The sequence below is a fragment of the Eptesicus fuscus genome, chromosome 16 (assembly GCF_027574615.1).
Source record: "Eptesicus fuscus isolate TK198812 chromosome 16, DD_ASM_mEF_20220401, whole genome shotgun sequence".
NCBI lineage: Eukaryota > Metazoa > Chordata > Mammalia > Chiroptera > Vespertilionidae > Eptesicus > Eptesicus fuscus.
The window spans coordinates 38,466,481-38,485,380 of NC_072488.1; the positions used below are offsets into that span (position 1 = coordinate 38,466,481).

At 44.1% G+C, this 18,900-nt stretch overlaps 1 protein-coding gene across 1 annotated transcript in view; it reads right to left on the minus strand.

Annotated features, from left to right (window-relative positions):
• Positions 1-18,900, minus strand: part of SPRED2 (sprouty related EVH1 domain containing 2) — a 197,551-nt gene that overhangs the window by 157,962 nt on the left and 20,689 nt on the right. Inside the window, exon 4 of the mRNA XM_054728136.1 lies at positions 2,603-2,661. Within this exon, the coding sequence (XP_054584111.1) occupies positions 2,603-2,661 (59 nt within the window). The remainder of the gene's footprint in view (positions 1-2,602; positions 2,662-18,900) is intronic.

An 18,900-nucleotide genomic window follows, 5' to 3' on the forward strand; every position in this document is an offset into this window, starting at 1 on the left:
GTCTTATCGAAAGGAGCAGGACCTCCATCCTTGCTTACCACCCTGAAAGGAGGCCCCGCCCCGGGGGACCTGGGAGGAGGTTGTTAAAGAAAAAAGGACGCTTGTTAAAGATGGTAACACAGACTTTCTTCAGGGAGGTCCGACTTCACCTGGGGGACGGTGGAGGATGAGGAAGCTGATCCGTGAGGGCGATCAGATATCGAAGGTGGGGCGATCTGGTGAAACCGACTTACCAGGGTTCTTGCTAAAACTGGATTTTACAAGGAAGTGCCCCGATGGGCTTAAGAGAAAGTGCCAGGAGCCTAACGTTTGGGGAAGCAACGCATCTTTACCAAGGTCTAGCTAGCGGGCTTCCTGGACGCCTCTCATCTTTGTCTGTGAAGGAAGTCATGGGTCTGGGAAGAACGTGGGACAGGTTTGGGTCAGGAGGAGAAGCACCCTGGGGCAGGAAGGAGTCGTTACTGAGAAAACTGGCAGGCCAGGGGCAAAGGGAACCTGGCGGAGAGCAAATTCCACCCTGCTGTGGGCGGCAGCTTGCCTACGGCTGACCACAGGACGGCTGGAACATCACTTGGGTTTCCTCAAGGAGGCGAAAAGCACTTCCTGCCCATGATTCCCTTTGTTCTGAAACCATCTCGGGGAAGAGGGAGGTTTTCCGTCAGCCCTGGCAGCCTTTACAGAGAGCTGGGCCTCTCCCAGAGCGGCCGAGTGCCCATGTTCAGGTGCACGGAGGGTGCCGCTCAGGGAGGCCGCCTGGCGTCCCAGCCTGGGCTTTCCTCTACGGGGTGGGGAACCTTTTTTTCTGCCGTTTGTATATTTATCACATCATTCCCGGGCCATACAAAATTATCAACTTAAAAATTAGCCTGTTATATTTGGTCAAACATTTCAATGAACTCACCCCTAATGACTTCATGGATCTTACACGGCAGCACTGGACGCTCCCATCCCTGCCAGAGTCTAAAGGGTGGGACCAATGGGCAGGACACCCACCTGGTTCCAATCACATTTATTATCAAAGACATGAGTGACGAGCTCTAGTCCGCAGGAGCTGACCTGGGAGAGAGCCTGGGATGGAGGCTCCCAGGTTAACTCTTTTCTCACCAGCACAAGCTTCGCCGTCAGGACGGGAGCCAAGACTCTCCCCGCTCTTACCCCTCCCCCTGTCCGCAGGACTAGTCCGAGGAAGAAGTCTACAAAGCCAGGTTATTTTTAGCCTTTGAGGCGAGGCTGATTCACCCTTCCCCTCTCCCCTTCCTTGGAAATGCGGAGGCCTTCTCGCTCCCAGCCGGGCAAAGGCGCGAGTTCTCCCCAGCTGCCCCGGAGCAGAGCGAGCTCAAAGCGGCCGGACGGCGGGGTGTGGGACCACCGCGGGCGGGCGAGCAGCGGGCTGCGATGGAACCAGGAGGCCCAGCTGCTCGTCCCAGCGGTACACGCAAGTCCCCGGAGAACGTTTGGAGGGGAGAGCATGGGGCGCAGGGTGTTATTTCCTAGTGTGCGTTACTCAGGTTAACAGAGCAATACCCTTTCTAGGCCTGAAAATGCCCCAACCACCGTTTCTGTTACTTGAAGATACCCTAGGTATCTTTCCAGTCGACCATAAGCAATTTCAAAGCAGCAAGAGGCCTGGAAACTTGTCAATTAGTTACTACCATTAAAAACATTCTTTTAACCCCTTCCTCTTCTTCAGGTCAGTAAGGTTGTCAACTCCGCATTATTAACCAGTTAACGGTCAATCCGAATTTTTAACCGGTTAACAGTCAATCCGCACTATTAAACCGGTTAACGGTCAATCCGCATTACCGGTTAAAAGTGCGGATTTTGTAATCAAAGAAAACATGATAATTTCAAGAGAAACATCAGAAGTGCTTTATTCAAAGCAATGTCCATCATCATCGTCATCACCATTTCCAATAAAAACATCCCCTACCCGCCACAGATTGCAATACAATCTAGATTGTTGGTTCTGGAACGGGTCTGAAATGGCCTTAACAATTACAATGGAGAAAACGAAGACTCTAAGAGGCGAGCTGCCTCTACGTTGACAGTGTGCATACTGAGGTGCGGTTCTCTCTAGCACCCCAGCACCCCAGGCACAGAGCTTAGCACAGGGGAGCTTCCCTGTAAAGGCTCACTGCCTGAGTGCCTCTGTTAATGAATGAATGAGCAGTCAAATCCTGCCCACAGTGCACATATGGTTCCTGCTTTAAACTTCATCCTAATCAATGAAAATCTGTTAGGAGGGGATTCATCTTGTTACTTAATATAATGAATGGAATGTAGAATGTTTCACTAAACTTCCTAACTATAGAAAAGTCTCCTTGAGACCTTTAAAACAGTTTATTGGGCAACAATTAATATGCAAGAGAAGGTGTTAGTTGGAGAAACACACACACACACACACACACACACACACACACACACACACACACAAGAAAGAAAGAAAAGTATTAGAACCTGCATTTAGACAATGTTTCCAATAGAAATGCCCAAAAGCTAGGTGCCATGGGATGTACCTCCTATTCATCTATCCATGTCTATTTTACCAAGTGCCAGGATATAAAGAATAGGTAAATCACAGCAGGGGGGAGTGAGTACTCACGTCTTTGCCTGTGTGGCACGTATGAGCCTGTTGGCTGGGCTGAGGGGCACAGCTGGTGGCTGCCGGAGAGAGATTAAAAACCCAGATGGTTACTAGACTTGTCCTGACCATCACATCATAAAGCATATAAATGTCATATCACAATATTATACAACTGAAACTAGTATGATATTGCATGCTGATTGTACTGTAATAAAAAACAAACAACCCTCCCCCCCCCAAAAAAAAAAAAATAACATCCACACATCCACAAATAGCAGCTCATTGGGTGGGACTCAAAGCCAGGTTCCAGGGGCACCAAGCTCTAATCCAACGCAGATTGCTTCCTAGAGTTCTCGGGGATCCCGGCTGGGCAGAGGGCAGGTGGCAGGAGGCCTGAGGTGGTAGAGCGCAGGGCAGATTAATATCAAGACCACCTGGGGACGGACTCCCGGCTGGATGGTCATCATGAGATCTAATGCTGAGGGGGTGTCGGGCACAGTATTACTCACTAAATCCTCGTGACAATCCTGCCAAGTAGATGCTATTAAACCCTCATGTACAGGTGAGGAAACCAAGGCCCTGAAAGCTTAGGTAACTTGCCAAGGTCACACAAAAGAAAGTGGTGGAGCTGAGGGTCTTTCCCAGACCGATGGACTCCAAAGCTCATGTCTTCTTTCTTCTTCTTATAATGAAGAATAATGTACACACAGTAAAATTTTTCCTTTTTACTGGTATATAATTCATAAGCATTGACAAGTGCATATAGTTGTATGATCACCACCACAATCAACATATAGAACAGTTGCATCACCCTCAACAATCCACTAGTGCCCCTTTGTAATCAATCCCCTCCTGCCATTCCCCCACAGCCTTGGACATCCAGTGATCCCTGTTCTGTCTGTTTTGCCTTTTCCGGAATGTCCTATAAATAGAATCATACAGCCTTTTGAGACTGGCTCCTTTTACTTAGCAAAATGTACAGAAGGTATAGATGAGGTTTTCTTTCCCTCTTCTGTTGCTGCATACATCTATTGTTTATTCCTTTTTATTGGTGAGTATTATTACATTGTATAGATCTACCACAGTTTGTTTCCATTCACTAGCTGAAGGGCATTTGGGTGGTGCCCAGTTTTTTTGGGGGATTATGAATAAAGATGCATAAACATTTGTGCCCAGGTTTTCATATATGTATAAATTTTCACTTTATCTTGGGTAAATATATACCTAGGAGTGGGGATTACATATCTCATGCTTCTAGCCAGGCTCCAAGATGCTATAGAGAAGATGCTATAGAGTGGATCTTCAGGACCCAAGAGATGTTAACATGGAGAAAAGATTTTTTGTGATTCACTCCCTCCCAAAAAATTCAGAAATATATATATTTATATATATATTTATATATATATATTTCTGAATATATATTCTATAATAGATATATATATTTCTGAATATATATATATTCTATTCTTCACATTGTTAACATAGAAAAAATAATAATGTTATAATCACAACAAAGTCATAAACTTAAAACATAATTTTTATATGTGGTGAATACTAAAAACTGAACACTGCTCTTTTTTCTTTCTTTTGTTTTTCTTTTCTATTTGTAATCTTTGTTCTTGCATCCTAAACAAAACTCACCTCCCACAACCCACCTCACATTTCTGGATGTTTCTTATGTCTCTTTGAAAGCCACTGGGTCAGACTCAGACACTCAAACAGAAGGTATAGATGAGGTTTTCTTTCCCTCCTCATTAGAATTCTGCTCTTGCCTCTCAGGTTTATTTTAACTCTAATCCCGTTCTTCCCCACATTCCAGCCCTCTCCCTTATTCTCACCCATCACCTGCTTTGGAAGAGAAAGCTAGATTCTCAGATGCAAGCCTCTTTGCTATATTTGTTAAAGCCTCTATATTGAGTGGTAGACACACAGACATGAGCCAAACCATGTCAACCCACTGTGTGTCCTGATGTGTGTATGTAAGAAGTGTGTGAAACATCCCACTTCTAATGAAACTGTTCTTCCCATTAAAAAAATTATATTTCAGAGAGAGGAAGGGGGAGGGAGAGAGAGATAGTTGAGAGGGATAAGAGAGAATCATTGATTGCTTGCCTTCTGCATGCCCACCTACTGGGGATCGAGCCAGCAACCTGAGCGTGTGTCCTGATTGGGAATCGAACCATGAACTCCTGGTTCTTAGGTTGATGCTCAACCACTGAACCACACCAGCCAGGCTGTTCTTCCCATTTTTACATGGTGAGTCACTGGCCCATATCATTGGTCCACAAGATGGGTTCTAGTGAATCTCCACAATGAAATTGGACTTGGTGAGAAGGATTCACCTATGATGCTTCCCCAGGGTGGGTAGAAGGATCATTTTCTCCTCCTCCTTTGGGCTAGATGTATTGAGAACCTCTCTCAGAGTCAGTGGCTGACTGGTTACAATAGGAAGGTTCACATTCAACACAAACATGAGCAGGGATCCAGGAAACCCTCATCGCTGTGCCCTCATTTTCAAAAGCCAAGTGATTTAAAAAAAATAATTTTTAGAGAGAGAGAGAGAGACAGAGACAGACAGACAGACACACACACACAGAAAGAGAGAGGGACATCGATTTGTTCTTCCATTTATTGATGCATTCATTGGTTGATTCTTTTTTAAAAAAATATATTTTATTGATTTTTTTACAGAGAGGAAGGGAGAGGGATAGAGAGTTAGAAACATCTATCAGCTGCCTCCTGCACACCCCCACCAGGGATGTGCCCGCATCATTGGTTGATTCTTGTATATGCCCTGACTGGAGATGGAACCCACAACCGCAGTGTATTGGGATGATGCTCTAACCAACTGTACTACTCAGCCACGGCCCCAGGTGATATATTTTGAGGTTCCTGAGTACCTTAGTCTGGATTCTCCCCAAAGTAGAGCCTGATAGGAATGCTTATCTGTGAGTAGTCTATTGGAGAGTGAAATAGGGAAGGCGAGAGAGCCAATAAAATGATAAATTATTTAATTGGCCACACTAAGCAGGACCTTCTAAAAAGCTTTGTGAAATGCATCTCAGGAATATCGGGGGGGGGGGTGGTGAGGGGAGAAGAGGCAATGGGGAAGCAGTTATCCTCCTGTTCCCAACCCCTAGTGGGTAATAGTTGCCCATGGGCATCAACACCCTTGGTCTGAGGTGCAGTGTGGGGAAAGCCAGGGGCATGGTCCTCACAGAGGCCCGTTGGCCGTCGGCTACTCATGTTGCTTCAACAACCCCTGGTGTTAGTTGGACTTCAGACACTCTTGCTGAGCAAACGGCAAAGCTGTTTGGGGCCTCTTGGGACTTGGATCCAGCCATTGTCTTCCTATAGCCTGGCTGTAAAACTGCAGTTGCTCTGAGTAGCTGGCAAGAATGGTGGCTGTGGAATTTCTACTTGGTAGAGAGGCCTGCAGGCAGCCATCTGGTTGGGTCTTAGGCTTGGTCTTAAAGCTGTGTTTGGATAGCAGACATTGTTTTTTTCTTAGATTGCAGGCTTATTTTAGGGTGGTTGAAGGATAACGGGGGACTCTTAGCTCTGCACACAGCCACCAAGGGCCAGTGCTGCCCATGGAGCCCAGTAGCCCAGGCTTCCAGCTTTCCATGCCTCATCTCATTGCCAAGCCGTGCAGAGTGCTTGCCTGGGCCCTTTCTCTTTCTCATCCAGTCTGGCCTGCCCACTCCTTCACTGGGGAGAAGGTGAAGGCGAGCAAAGAAGAAACCCTCTCCCAGCACAGGAACTGTGAGGTCTGTTGCCAAGCCTTCAGGGAAATATTTTCAACCTCCGAAGTTTGTGACTCCCAGGTTCCAGGTGGTGTGATCCAAGCACAACAGTGAGAGCTGGCCGTTACTCAATGTCCCCTGGTGCCAAGTTTTCACATGCGTCATCTTACTCAATCAGCCCTTAGACCCGAAGGAAAGGTGACCTCTTTAGTATGTGGCTTGTGTTCCTTTATTCATGTCTTGACTGGAAAAGCAGTTGCCAATTACCATGTGTGTGTCTATAGCCCTCTGTGATTGTCTCTTCAACCTCGGTTTTGCTCTTGGTAAACATCTCCTTTTCCTCCTCAATTAGCTTTGACTTGAGGAAGGAGGCGGGGCAGAATGATGACGAGAATCCTCTGGAATAATCCGTTGCTTTGTGGCTGTTGCTCATGTCTTTCCCCTTTCATTCTCCCTCCCTGCCCCTGTTCCTAGTCACCAAGTTGTCCCCGTCCTATAAGCCCCACTTCCTCCAGGTTGTCTGTCTACTCTGGCTCCTCTGAGAACTCAACTCACTGGGCCATGAATCACTTCTGCCTGATGACAGCTCTGGTTTTGTAATTTATCTTTTCAGATTCTCCTGCCTTGTCTTTGTCCCTTTCCTACACCCCCTCGCCACAACTTCTCCCCAGGAGATTGTAAGCTCCTTGAATTTGCTTTAGATTTCTTTGTAACCTCCACGAGGTCTAGACTGGTGTCTTAGACACAGTAGGGATCAATGAATATTTCCCAAATCAATTAATGACTAGAAAAAGGGACTTGTGGAAATTTGGAGAAGGACACTCTGATGGCCTCTGTCTCCACCGGGTCTTGAACATGTTTGAGAAATTGGCTGGTCTTGGGCCCTATTCCAGCGTCCAAATAACGAGCATTGTACTGGGGCCTGTCGAGTTTGCTTGCTAGATCTTCCTTCTTTCCTTCTTTCCTTCCTTCCTTCCTTCCTTCCTTCCTTCCTTCCTTCCTTCCTTCCTTCCTTTCCTCTTCCACAAACATTTATTGTGTGCGCCCCACCCCCACCCTGCAGTGTTTAGTTTAACGCATTTTGGTTGACTCAAGATGTTAAAGGGAACATTTGGAAAAGTATAGATTACTGGAAGGCACTACCCTTTACCACCTGGTTGCTGTCCCAGCTGCAGAAATTGGGGGTTTGAGGCACTGGACAGTTGCCTCTTGGGAGGACTGGACAGCACTAGGGAAGGGAAACCCTTTAAGAGGGAGGGAGTTGAGAATGAGCCAAGACTTCCTTCATCAGCTTCCCCGTTTGGGCTAGGGCTGCCCCGGCTTCAGGCCTCATATCTAATTATGTGGGTTCAAAAGGGCTCAGACACTCCTTCTGGGAGGGGAGCAAATCCTCAGGAATCCAAGGTCCTGACCGTGGATTCTTCCGGCTGGACCCCGGAGGACTGGTGGCACTAGGGCTGGGGAGAAGGGGGTGGCAGTTTGGGGTTGAAGTCGACTTCAGCAAATAGCCCATTGTTCTCTTTCACCCTTCTGTGAAAGAGGATCAGAAGTTCACTGCATGGTTCTCAGGAAGTTCCTGGCAGCTCTGTTTATAACAGCGAGATTTTGGAAAAGACCCAACTGTCTGACAGTAGATGATTGGTTAGATAAAGTATGGTTTTGCCAGACATTGGAATTCTATTCAGCCATTAAAAATGATGTCACGAATGATTGTTTATTGACATGATAAAAGGATATCATATCTGGAAAACATACATAGACATGTAATACTTGACATGTGTGATCTTTAGGAAAATAAGATCCCCACAGAAATAAGATCAAGGAGGTTTCTCTGGCTGGTGAGATTATGGACAATTTTTCCCTCTGTGATGGGCACATGTTTGTAATGTAAAACTAAAGTTGCAGTGTTATAGATTGAACCACGAACCTCCTCCCTCTTTCTCCCCATCAGAGCTTACTTTTCTACATTTATTCTCACAGGTCTAGGCTCTCTCTCTCTCTGTGAGTCGCAGAGAAAACCTCATGCCCAAGGCAGTGGGTGGTCTTGCCAACAACTCTGGCAGCCCCTAGTGAATGACCTATTTGGTGCTTCGGGCAGCTGAGGCCCCCTGTGATGTTTCATCCACACTGTGCATGCTAGCAGAGGCTTCCCTGACCATCCAACGTTGTGTCATCCTCTCATTGGTGCTAGCAGAGGCTTCCTTGACCATCCAACGTTGCATCAGCCTCTCATTCTCTCTAGTAAATATATATATATTTTTTTTAATCTTTATTGTTGAAAGTATTATATACTAGAGGCCCGATGCATGAAATTCATGCAAGGGCCTTGGCCACTGCCGTGGCCCCTGCCCACTGTGGCTTTGTCCAGAAGGAAGGAAGGACTTCTGGAAGGATGTCCGGTCTAATTAGCATATTGTGCTTTTATTATTATAGATGTCCCATTTTCCCCCCTTGACCTCTTCCAGCCCGCCCCTGCCCCCCAACCCAGGCCTTCAAAACCCTATTGTCTGTCTCTCTAATAAATTTTATCTTGCTTGAAATCCCAAACCCTACCCGATATGTCTCTAAATATTTATTTTAAAAAGTTATAATGTTCTACTCCAGTTCAACTCAGCCCACATTTATTTGACTGTTTACTTTGTGCTAGGTAATAAGTTAAGCTGTTGGGAAACAACGGTCATATGGAAATGAGAGAATTGGTGGGGCTACCCTCAACAAATCAATGAACATCAAGTGCTGCCCTAGCAGGTTTGGCTCAGTGGATTGAGCATCCGTCTGTGAACTGAAGGGTCCCTAGATTCAATTCCAGTCAAGGGCACATGCCTGGCTTGCGGGCTCAATCCCCGGTAGGGGGCGTGCAGGAGGCAGCCGATCAGTGGTTCTCTCTTATCATTGATGTTTCTATCTCTCTCTTCCTCTCCCAACCTCTCTGAAATCAAGAAAAATATTTTAAAATAAAAATGGAACTGCCATTTGACCTAGTGATCCCACTTCTAGAAGTATATCCTAAGAATTCTGAAACACCAATCAGAAAGAATATATGTACCCCTGTGTTCATAGCAGCACTATTTACAGTAGCTAAGATCTGAAAACAGCCTAAGTGCCCATCAGTAGATGAATGGATAAAAAGACTGTGGTACATTTATACAATGGAATACTATGGAGCTATAAAAAAGAAGGATCTCTTACCTTTTGATACAGCATGGGGGGACCTGGAGAGTATTATGCTAAGCGAAATAAGCCAGTCAGAGAAAGACAAGTGTTGCATCATCTCACTTATATGTGGAAACTGATGAACCAAATAGATCAATATGTTTGCCAATATATCTTGTAGGGCAAGGGAAACAAAGGGGAAAAAAAAAACCCCACAAGTGGGACCACATCAAAATGAAAAGCTTCTGCACAGCAAAAGAAACCATCAACAAAATGAAAAGGGAGCATGGGAGAACATATTGCCAATGATACATCTGATAAGAGGTTCATTTTCAAAATATGTAAAGAACTCATGCAAATTAACAAAAGGAAGATAATCCAATTAAAACATGGGCAAAGGACCTCTATGTCTTTCCATGGCTTGACAGCTCGTTCATTTTTGGTTCTGAGTAATATGCCATTGTCTGGATGTACCACAGTCTGTTTATCCATTCACCTAATGAAGGACATCTTGGTTGCTTCCAAGTTTTGAATACAGCTGCTATACACATCCAGGTGCAGGTGTGGTGCGGACTTAAGTTTTCAACCAGTTGGGTAAACGTTCCGGGGCGCAGTTGCTGGACTCTGTGGTCAGGCTGTAATTTGGTAAGAAACTGCCCAGTGGTTCTCCAAAGCTGCTGTACCGTTCGTACTCCCACCAGCAGTGAATGAGCGTTTGTCGCTCCAGGTCCCCGCCTGCATTTGGTGCTGATCGCATTTTGGATTTGGCCATTCTAGTTGCTTGGTATTTCATTGTTTTAATTTGCAATTTCCTAATGACACATGCTATTTTCTTATGCTTATTTCCCATCTGGAGATCTTCTTTGATGAGGTGTGTGCTCAGGTCTTTTGTCCATTTTTAAATCAGGTTATTTTCATATTGTTGAGTTATAAGAATTCTTTGTACATTTTGGATGATAGTCCTTCATTAAATATGTCTTCTGCACATGTTTTCTCCCGGTCTGTGGCTTGTTTTCTCATTCTCTTGAGAATTTTCACTTTTTACTTTACACATTTCAATTTTGTTTATTTCCTCCCCAAAGGGCATGCAGTGCTTTTTGTGATGAAAAAACATTTAAAAAAAACACAAAAAAACCACACACACATTGCATCCCAGTGCATTTAGAAGCATACAAATGAATTAGGATTGATCAGTAATATACCTGCTGTTAGAAAGATTCCAAGCCCTGGCCAATGTTTCTCAATGGTTAGAGCTCCCTACCCTGTCGGGATGCATGCAGGTGGCAACCAATGGATGTGTCTGTCTCACATCCACCTCCCTCCCTCCCTTCCTCCCTCCTTCTCTCTCTCTGAAAAAGCAAGGGAGGGAAAAGGATTCTTAGGCAAAGTGCAAGATTTTTCCTAACCAGAAACCCAGGTTCTGCCCTGGGAAGAGGAGAGAGCAGTAAGCATGGTGACTATTTCCCAAAAAGGTAACAAACTTGTGTGTGGTAATGGCTGTATCATGTATTCCAGAGTTTAATGCCTATATTATACATTGGTATGTCTGATAGGGTCTTGGATAAACAGGAGTCTCTAGACTCCCTGAAAAAAATCCACACACACTAATGAATTGGATTCCCTTTGACTAAAAGAGAAATCTGGAGCCAGCTGTCTGAGCTTGAGAGAGCAAAGGGAAAGGCTGAAAAAGAGAGCATACTGGAGGCCAGAGAGGCCATTTGGCAGAGGACTTTAGCCGATGGCCTTCTGTGGCTCTTGTAGGAGGAAGCTCCACATTTATGTTCAAAGGCCCTGGGTACCAGACCAGCCCCACCATAAGCTGACTCTGTGACATGAACAAGATGCTAAGCTTTTTTGAGCCACGATTTTCTTATTTTGGGAAAATGCAGATGATAATAATAGTTACTATCTCAGAGGGTTGCTATGAGAATTAAATGATGCTTCACTTTCCAAGTGCTTTGTAAAGAACAAAGTGCGTGTTCTAACACGCTATCCTTGGGTATTTAGACACATTGTGTCTGAATGCCTATTGTGTGCTGCGTACTGGGCATACAAGGAACAATAATGCTTGGTGCTTATCCTCAAGAACCTGTCAGGCAACATAAAACGTCAGAAAGGATCATCCTATGACTATTGCACTGGAACTTATACCAGGTAATTTGCCACTTAACAATACAGATTCTTTGACGGCAGTGGCTTCTTTTACCTTCCGCTGCAGCTCACATGGTGTTGAGTGAACACAGCCGCTGCCAGCCTGCAGCTTGGCTGAAAGTGAACCAGAGGATTCACATCCCAACTTTTCTCTCTTGTACCCTCTGATTTCCTGCCACTCACATAGGTTTTACCCAATCAGAAGCCAGAGAGCAAGACAGCCAGCTCATGCCATGAGCTTAGAAAGATGGATCTGGAGGGGAAACGGAGGATACCCAGTGCCTCTGTCCACAGTTCTTAGCAGCTGCTCCAAAAACAACCAAGAAGCTATCAACCGGGAAGTATATAAATAAACAGTGTGACGTCCACGCTAGGGAACACTATTCTGCAGAGTCTATTCTAGATCAGTAAGCACTGATGTGGATGGATCACTGAGACATGTCGTTGAATGGTGATGCAAATTGCAGAAGGATGCCTGGTATGTTTATTGCACATGTGCATGCATGCATGTGTGTGCGCACATACACTACCATTAAGCTTATTAAATGCCTCAAGTCTATTGTCAGTTTTGTTTGTTGTGTATACGTATATGTACAGTATATGTATGCCTGTAAATCTGGAATGATAATAGTGGTTTGCACTGGGGTGGTGAGACAAGGCTCAAGATTAGAGTGACAGTCAGAGGGGACTTTAGCTGTGGTAGACACCATTAGTTCTCTAACAGCAGCCATTCTCTGCCTTCCCCCCATTCTTTCATATTAACAATTCCAATTTTGTCCAGGTATGAAAGGGCAGCACTGTGCTTAGAAAAGGTGGGTCCAGGGCTCGGGTCATGATTGCGCTAAGCTCACACCATTCCTCTTTGCCTGTGGGTAGGCGGGCAACCTCATCTGCTGGTGACTTTGAGAAAGTTTTTCCACTCTAATAACAAAGAGTATAGAGGACAAGCAGTTCTGCCTCTCCCTTTCCTTTCTGTCTTGGTGTGATGTTTAAAAATGTGATTCTTGGCCTGGCTGGCATGGCTCAGTGGTTGAGCGTTGACCTATGAATCAGGAGGTCATGGTTCGGTTCCTGGTCAGGACACATGCCTGGAGTTGTGGGCTCGATCCCCAGGGTGAGGTGTGCAGGAAACAGCTGATCAATGATTTTCTTTCATCATTGATATTTCTCTCTCTCCTTCTCCCTTCCTCTCTGAAATCAATAAAAATACATATTAAAAAAAAGAAAATATGATGCTTGGAGCTATGGCAACAGTCTTATGACTATGAGGGCAAGACCAAGAAACTGTAGAGACATCACTCCAGCACCCTGATATCTTCTTGCTGTTCTAAAGCAGAAACCATTCTCCTTCAAACCTTTTGTTACCGGAGATAATGAAATGCCCTCATTGCTTAAACCATTGTTTGTCAGGCATTCTGTTATCATTAAACTCCTCCTAACCAATACAGTGGCTTAATCTGAAATAGTTTAAGAATCTTCTCAGGACAATTTATTCCTGTGCTACTTGTGTAATTAAACTTTTTTTTTTTTTTTTTTTTTGTAAAGCCACCTCATGCCCTTGTACTTCGTCTGCAGAATTGACCTGGTCTGCCTTCTGCGGGCTCTCTGAGGCTCTCTCTACCCTTCAGATCCTTGTCTGCCTCTGTCCCCGGGTTGCCTGCTGAGCTGCTTGATTGATGACTCAGGTGGACAAGACTTTTGGAATGCATACACCCTCTGTCCCTCCTGGGGCTGCCGTGTCCCCTGCACCTCCTCAGGCCGGGGGGCCGTTTCCATAGCACTCTCTGCAGGGAGGGGCCTGCCATTTGGAAAGAGGTCTGGGGAGAATGGGGAGGTGCATGCAGCGTGGGAGAGGCCTGAAGGCCCAGGTCTGAAGCCGAGTAGGATTTGTTGTGCCCCGACGCCTGGTATGTGACTATTATAAAGAAGCTCCTTCTAGGTTTATCCAGGGAAGTCTTGCAGCTCCTGGGATTTCTGAGGATGCTTTTCACTCACTAGCATTCACTGCCTCTGCTGGAGGTCCTGTCCCCTCGACTTGATCCCCACAGTGATGGGGGCCAGTGAAAACATCTTCCAGAGGAGAGGGAACAGTTGGTTTGGGAATACCCAGGTTTACATTTGCATAAGGTCACCTTGGAGGCCAGAGACTGTTGGGAGGCCCTTGCGATAGGCTGAGGGAGAGAAGCTGAGGTTTTGGTTGGGGCCCAGGATGGGGTGCAGAGGAGAAAGGGGGCGTGAGGTTCCCCCTTCCCTTCATTGTGGGTGAAGCTTTACCCATTGTGACAGGCAACTTTTCTCATTCTTCAAGGCCAGGGCACCGATCTCTGGGATGCTGTTTCTGAGGGTGTCTCAGGGAGCTCTCTCAGCAAGGGTTTCCTTCCTGGCATTTGGCAGTCAGTCCCCATCAATCATTCTTTGAAGCAGACCTGGGCTGGGGGCTGGGAGACCAGGACTTCTGTGCTTCCTTTGCCACTGTGAGCTCTGCACTCCCACCGTGAGCAGTAGGTACCTCCTTCCTCCGTCCCTCTCCACCTGCCTGCTTCCAGTTCACTCTTCCTCTCCAAACTTACAGAGGGCTGCAAACTTTCGCCTCGGATGCCTGGCTGGCTGCTTTGTTATGCATGCTTCCCTCTTTCTCACTGTTTTTTTGGACAAGTCTGAAAATAAGCACTTTTGTAATACTGACTTGCAATTCACACTTTCCTGACAAGTCACTCCAACTTTAAGCCACAGCTGTTTGAAGTGGGATCTGACTCAAGCCTTCTTCAGCAGGCACTCTCTAATTCAGAAGGTCCCAATGCGACTGATCTTGCTCCTCCTACCCGGGGATCCCTGGGCCAGAACTTGCCACACTGGGTCTCCACCACCAATTCCAGCTTTTGAAACGGCTAATCCTCAAGTAATGTTGGGGGATCACTGAAAACCTCACCTGGAAGGGACCGAGGAAAGGTGTTAACTCAAGACCCTCATTCTATAGGTCACAGGAGTGTCTTTCCTGCTTAAAGCGACCAGACTGGTTAGTGGAGAAAGAGGGAGTATAACCCTGAAAACTGTACTCCCAATCCTCTCCCGTTAAGCCGTGATGTATTAATGTTTTGGATTTTATTTCTTTCACTGGCGTTTTTATTATGGAGAAATTCAAGCATACACAAAAGTAGAGAGAGGAGTATAATGCATACCCACGTACCCATCACTCCCTTGCAAGGGTCATCCTTGTTCTGACGTTCTTGTTTTATCTGTCCCCCGCCCTTGCCCCTTTGCGACCAATCAGACTCCATAGCATTTTATCTGTTAATACAGCAGTAGGTTTCTCGAACAGAAAGCTTCTAAAAAGAATGTGACCACAGCACCATTATCACACTCACACAATTCACACAATTAACACTGTTTCTTAGTATCCTAATGGTATGGTACTCAGTTTTCTCCGATTGTGTCGAAAAGGTCTTTTTTTTTTTTTTTTTTTTTTTTTTTTTTAGCTTATTTACATCAGCATTCCAAACCAGGTCCACCTATTATATTTGTAGGTTTTTTTTTAAGGGCTTTTAAACTATAACAGTCCTTCCTCCCACACATCCCCCATGTCATATGTTTGTTAGAAAAACTGGGTCATCTGTCCTTTTGAATTTCCCGTATTCTGGATTTGTGTCCTGCTGGTATCTCTTCACATATTTCTACATCCCATTTCCTGTAAATGGGTACTTAGTTGTAGAGTAGTGGGGGAGATTCATGTCCCTCCCCTGGGCCCCTCCCAAGGCCTGACGATGTGTGGAGACATTTTTAATTGTGGGTGGTGCTATTTAGCATCTAGTGGGTCAAGGCCAGGGATGCTGCTAAACATCCTATACACACAAGAAAGAATTATGTGTCCCAAGAGGTGAATTTTTAGTAGCCCTGATGTTGAGGTTAATCAGTGGGTTCCGGAGGCGTCAGCCTGACATCCATGATAAAGTTGGCCAAACTGAAGTATTTGGCGAGTAAAACAGATCATTATTAATAGACAAAAAGACCGAGAATGTCTCTGGCAAACAGGGACATAGGATTAACCTATCCATTGACTTTTGCAAGAGCTTTATTCAGTTCTACCTGATTTTCCTTGACATTTCTCTCAGTTTTTATAAAAGTTACTTGGGCACATAATTTAAAGAGTCTCATAATTCTCCCAGCAGTTCTTCCCCACTCTCCTTTCCCAAGAGGCAACCATTTCCATTTTTTCCCCCCAGCTGGTTCTTTTAATATTTATCTTTGCATATCCTAATAATGGGCTTAAATTGCTACTTTTTGTGCAATTCGGTTTTGGGTATTTTCTAATGACTTCTCCCTAAAGAATATGATAATCTCTCCATTTTTCTAATAATGCTTCCCAGCCAAGCACCTTTTCTACCCTTTAAGATCTAAGAAGAAATGCTAATTTTTGTTGTCTGCCCATGTTTAAGAGCAGGACATTAAAGAGCCCATTGGAAGCTCTGATCTCATCGGTAGGGCTTGTTGACGGTAGTTTCACTGCAGGGTTATCTGGCTATGCTGTTCCTTTAGGGAAGCCTTCAATGTCAGAATGCTTAAGGCTCTTCTTGGCCCAATAAAATTGCTCAGAGAAGAGTTTTCCAGTGTTGTGCCTGGAGGTTGCAGGGTTCCAGGAGCCAAGTGGGGCTAGGAGGCTTTTAGTCTCAGCATTCAGTATGTGGACTTTCCTGGTTTTGTTATAATTCTCTCTCTCTCTCTGTTTTTTTGTTTTTTTTTTTTTTTTTTTTTTTTTTTTTTTTTAAGTTGATTTGCGAGAGAGAGGAAAGGAGAGAGAAAGAGAGAGAGACATTGATTTATTGTTCCATTTATTTATGCACTCATCGGTTGCTTATTATATGTGCCCTGACTGGGATGGAACCCAAAACTTGGCGTATCAGGATGACGCTCTAACCAACTGAGCTACCTCGGTCAGGGTTTGATTATTGTAGCTTTGTATGAAGTCTTGACGATAGGTAACGTAACTCCTCCACATTTTAAAGCTGATTTGGCTATTCTAGATCTTCTGCATTTTTAAATGAATTATAGAACCAGCTTGTCAATTTTTATAAAAATAATACATTTGTTTTATTAACATAAACAACTAACAATATGTTGTAAAAATATATTATGTATAATGTAAAGAGCCTCCTGGGATTTTGACTGAAATTATATTATAGTTGATGATCATATTGGGGAAAATTTATATCTTAGCAATATTCAGTATTCCAACACAATAATATGGTATATCTCTCTATTTAAGTATTCCTTTTAAAAGAGTATTCCTTCATTTCTGTCCATGATATTTTGTAATTTTCATTGTACAGAACTTGCACATCTTTTGTCAGATTTATCCCTAAGCATTTCATTTTTTAAAAATGGTATTGTATTTTAAATTCTATTTCCCACTCTTTTCCCCAGTATATCTCTCTATATAAAAGCCTAAGCGACCATAACTACTGAACGACTGGAACAACCGGTTGACCAGTCGCTATGATGCGCACTGACCACCAGGGGGTAGATGCTCAACGCAGGAGCTGCCCCCTGGTGGTCAGTACACTCCCATAGCCAACCTCCTGCGGCCGGCCAACCTCCCGTGGCCCCTCCCTGCCCCCCCCCCCAGCCAGCCAACCTCCGGTGACCCCAACCCCTTCCCCCACCCGCTGCTGACCTCAATCAGCCCTGATTGCTGGCCAGGCTGAGGGACCCCACCTGTGCATGAATTCTTGCACCAGGCCTCTAGTAGTAATATAATTTGATTTTTTACATTGCTCTTTCATACTGAAACTTTGCTAAACCCATTTATCAATTCTAGCAGCTATTTTTGTAGATGACATAGGATTTTCTGCATAGACAACCATGTTACTTGTGAATACTAGTAAAAACAGCTTTACTTCTTCCTATCTGAACTGGGTGCCTTTTGTTTTCTTTTCTTGCCTATTGCATTGGCTAGAGCCTCCTGTTCAATGTTAGATATAAGTGATGAAAGCAGACATCCTTTCCTTGTCCTGGTGTTAGGGGGAAAACAATCAGTCTTTCAGCACTAAGTGTGATGTTAGCTGTAGGCTTTTCACAGGTATTGCTTATCAGGTTGCAGAAGTTCCCATCTATTCCTACTTCGTTGAAAGTTTTTTTAAATCACAACACAAGTTAGATTTTGGTAAGTGCTTTTTATCTTTTTGCACGTATTGAGAGAGACACATGTTTTTTTTTTTTTAAAAAAATTGTTAATATAATGAATTATATTGATTGATTTTCAAGTGTTAAATCAACCTTGCAATCCTGGGATAAAGTCTACTTGACTTATCATAATATATTTATCTTGTTGGAGTCAGTTTGGTAAAATTTTGTTTTAAGAAATTAGCATCTACATTCATGAGGAATATGGGTATGTAGTTTTCTTTTTTTGCAACGTCTTTGTCTGATTTGGTATCATACTAGTAGATTGCTGGCCTTGTAGGTTTCCTTTCTTCCTCTTTAATTTTTGGGGAGATTTTGTGCAAAATTAGTATTATTTCCTAAATGTTTGGCATTATAACGAATTTCTTTCTTCTGCTTATGTTGGTTTTCATTTGCTCTTCTTTTTTCTAGTTTCTTAAGTTGGAAGGAAGCTGAGGTTATTGATTTGAAACTTTCTCCTTTATTATTTTTCCTAATTTAGACAGTTAGTGCTGCAGATTTTCCTCTAAGTTCTGCTTTATTTTTTTTTTTTTCACACAAATTTTGAAATAGTGTGTTATCGTTTTCCTTCGGTTCAAAATACTTTCAATTTCCCTTTTGATTTCTTCTTTGACTCGTTGTTCAGGAAATGTGTTATTTAGTTTTCAAACATTTGGAAATTTTGAGATATATTTTTCTTATTGGTTTCTAATTTAATTTCCTTTTGGTCTCAGAACATCCTTTGTGGGACTTGCATCCTTTTAAATTTATTGAGACTTATTTTGTGACCCAGAATATGAACTCTTGGTAAATGATCTGTGTGCACTGAAGAAGAATGTGTGTTCTGCCAATCTCGGGTGGAAATGGAAACTCTCTCAGGACAGTACGCCGCGGCAATCATAGAGCTTGTCTTTATTTCCTGTCTCTCAGGGATGGCTGTACTTTGTTGCCTGATATCCAACATCTTGAGAACAACTGCTTCATGCATTCCATCTGCTTTATAAATTGTGTCTGGTGGGAGGATAAACCTGGCCAGAGTGAAAGTCTCCTCAAACTGCTTTTTAAAATATATATAGTTTTTATTGATTTCAGAGAGGAAGGGAGAGGGAA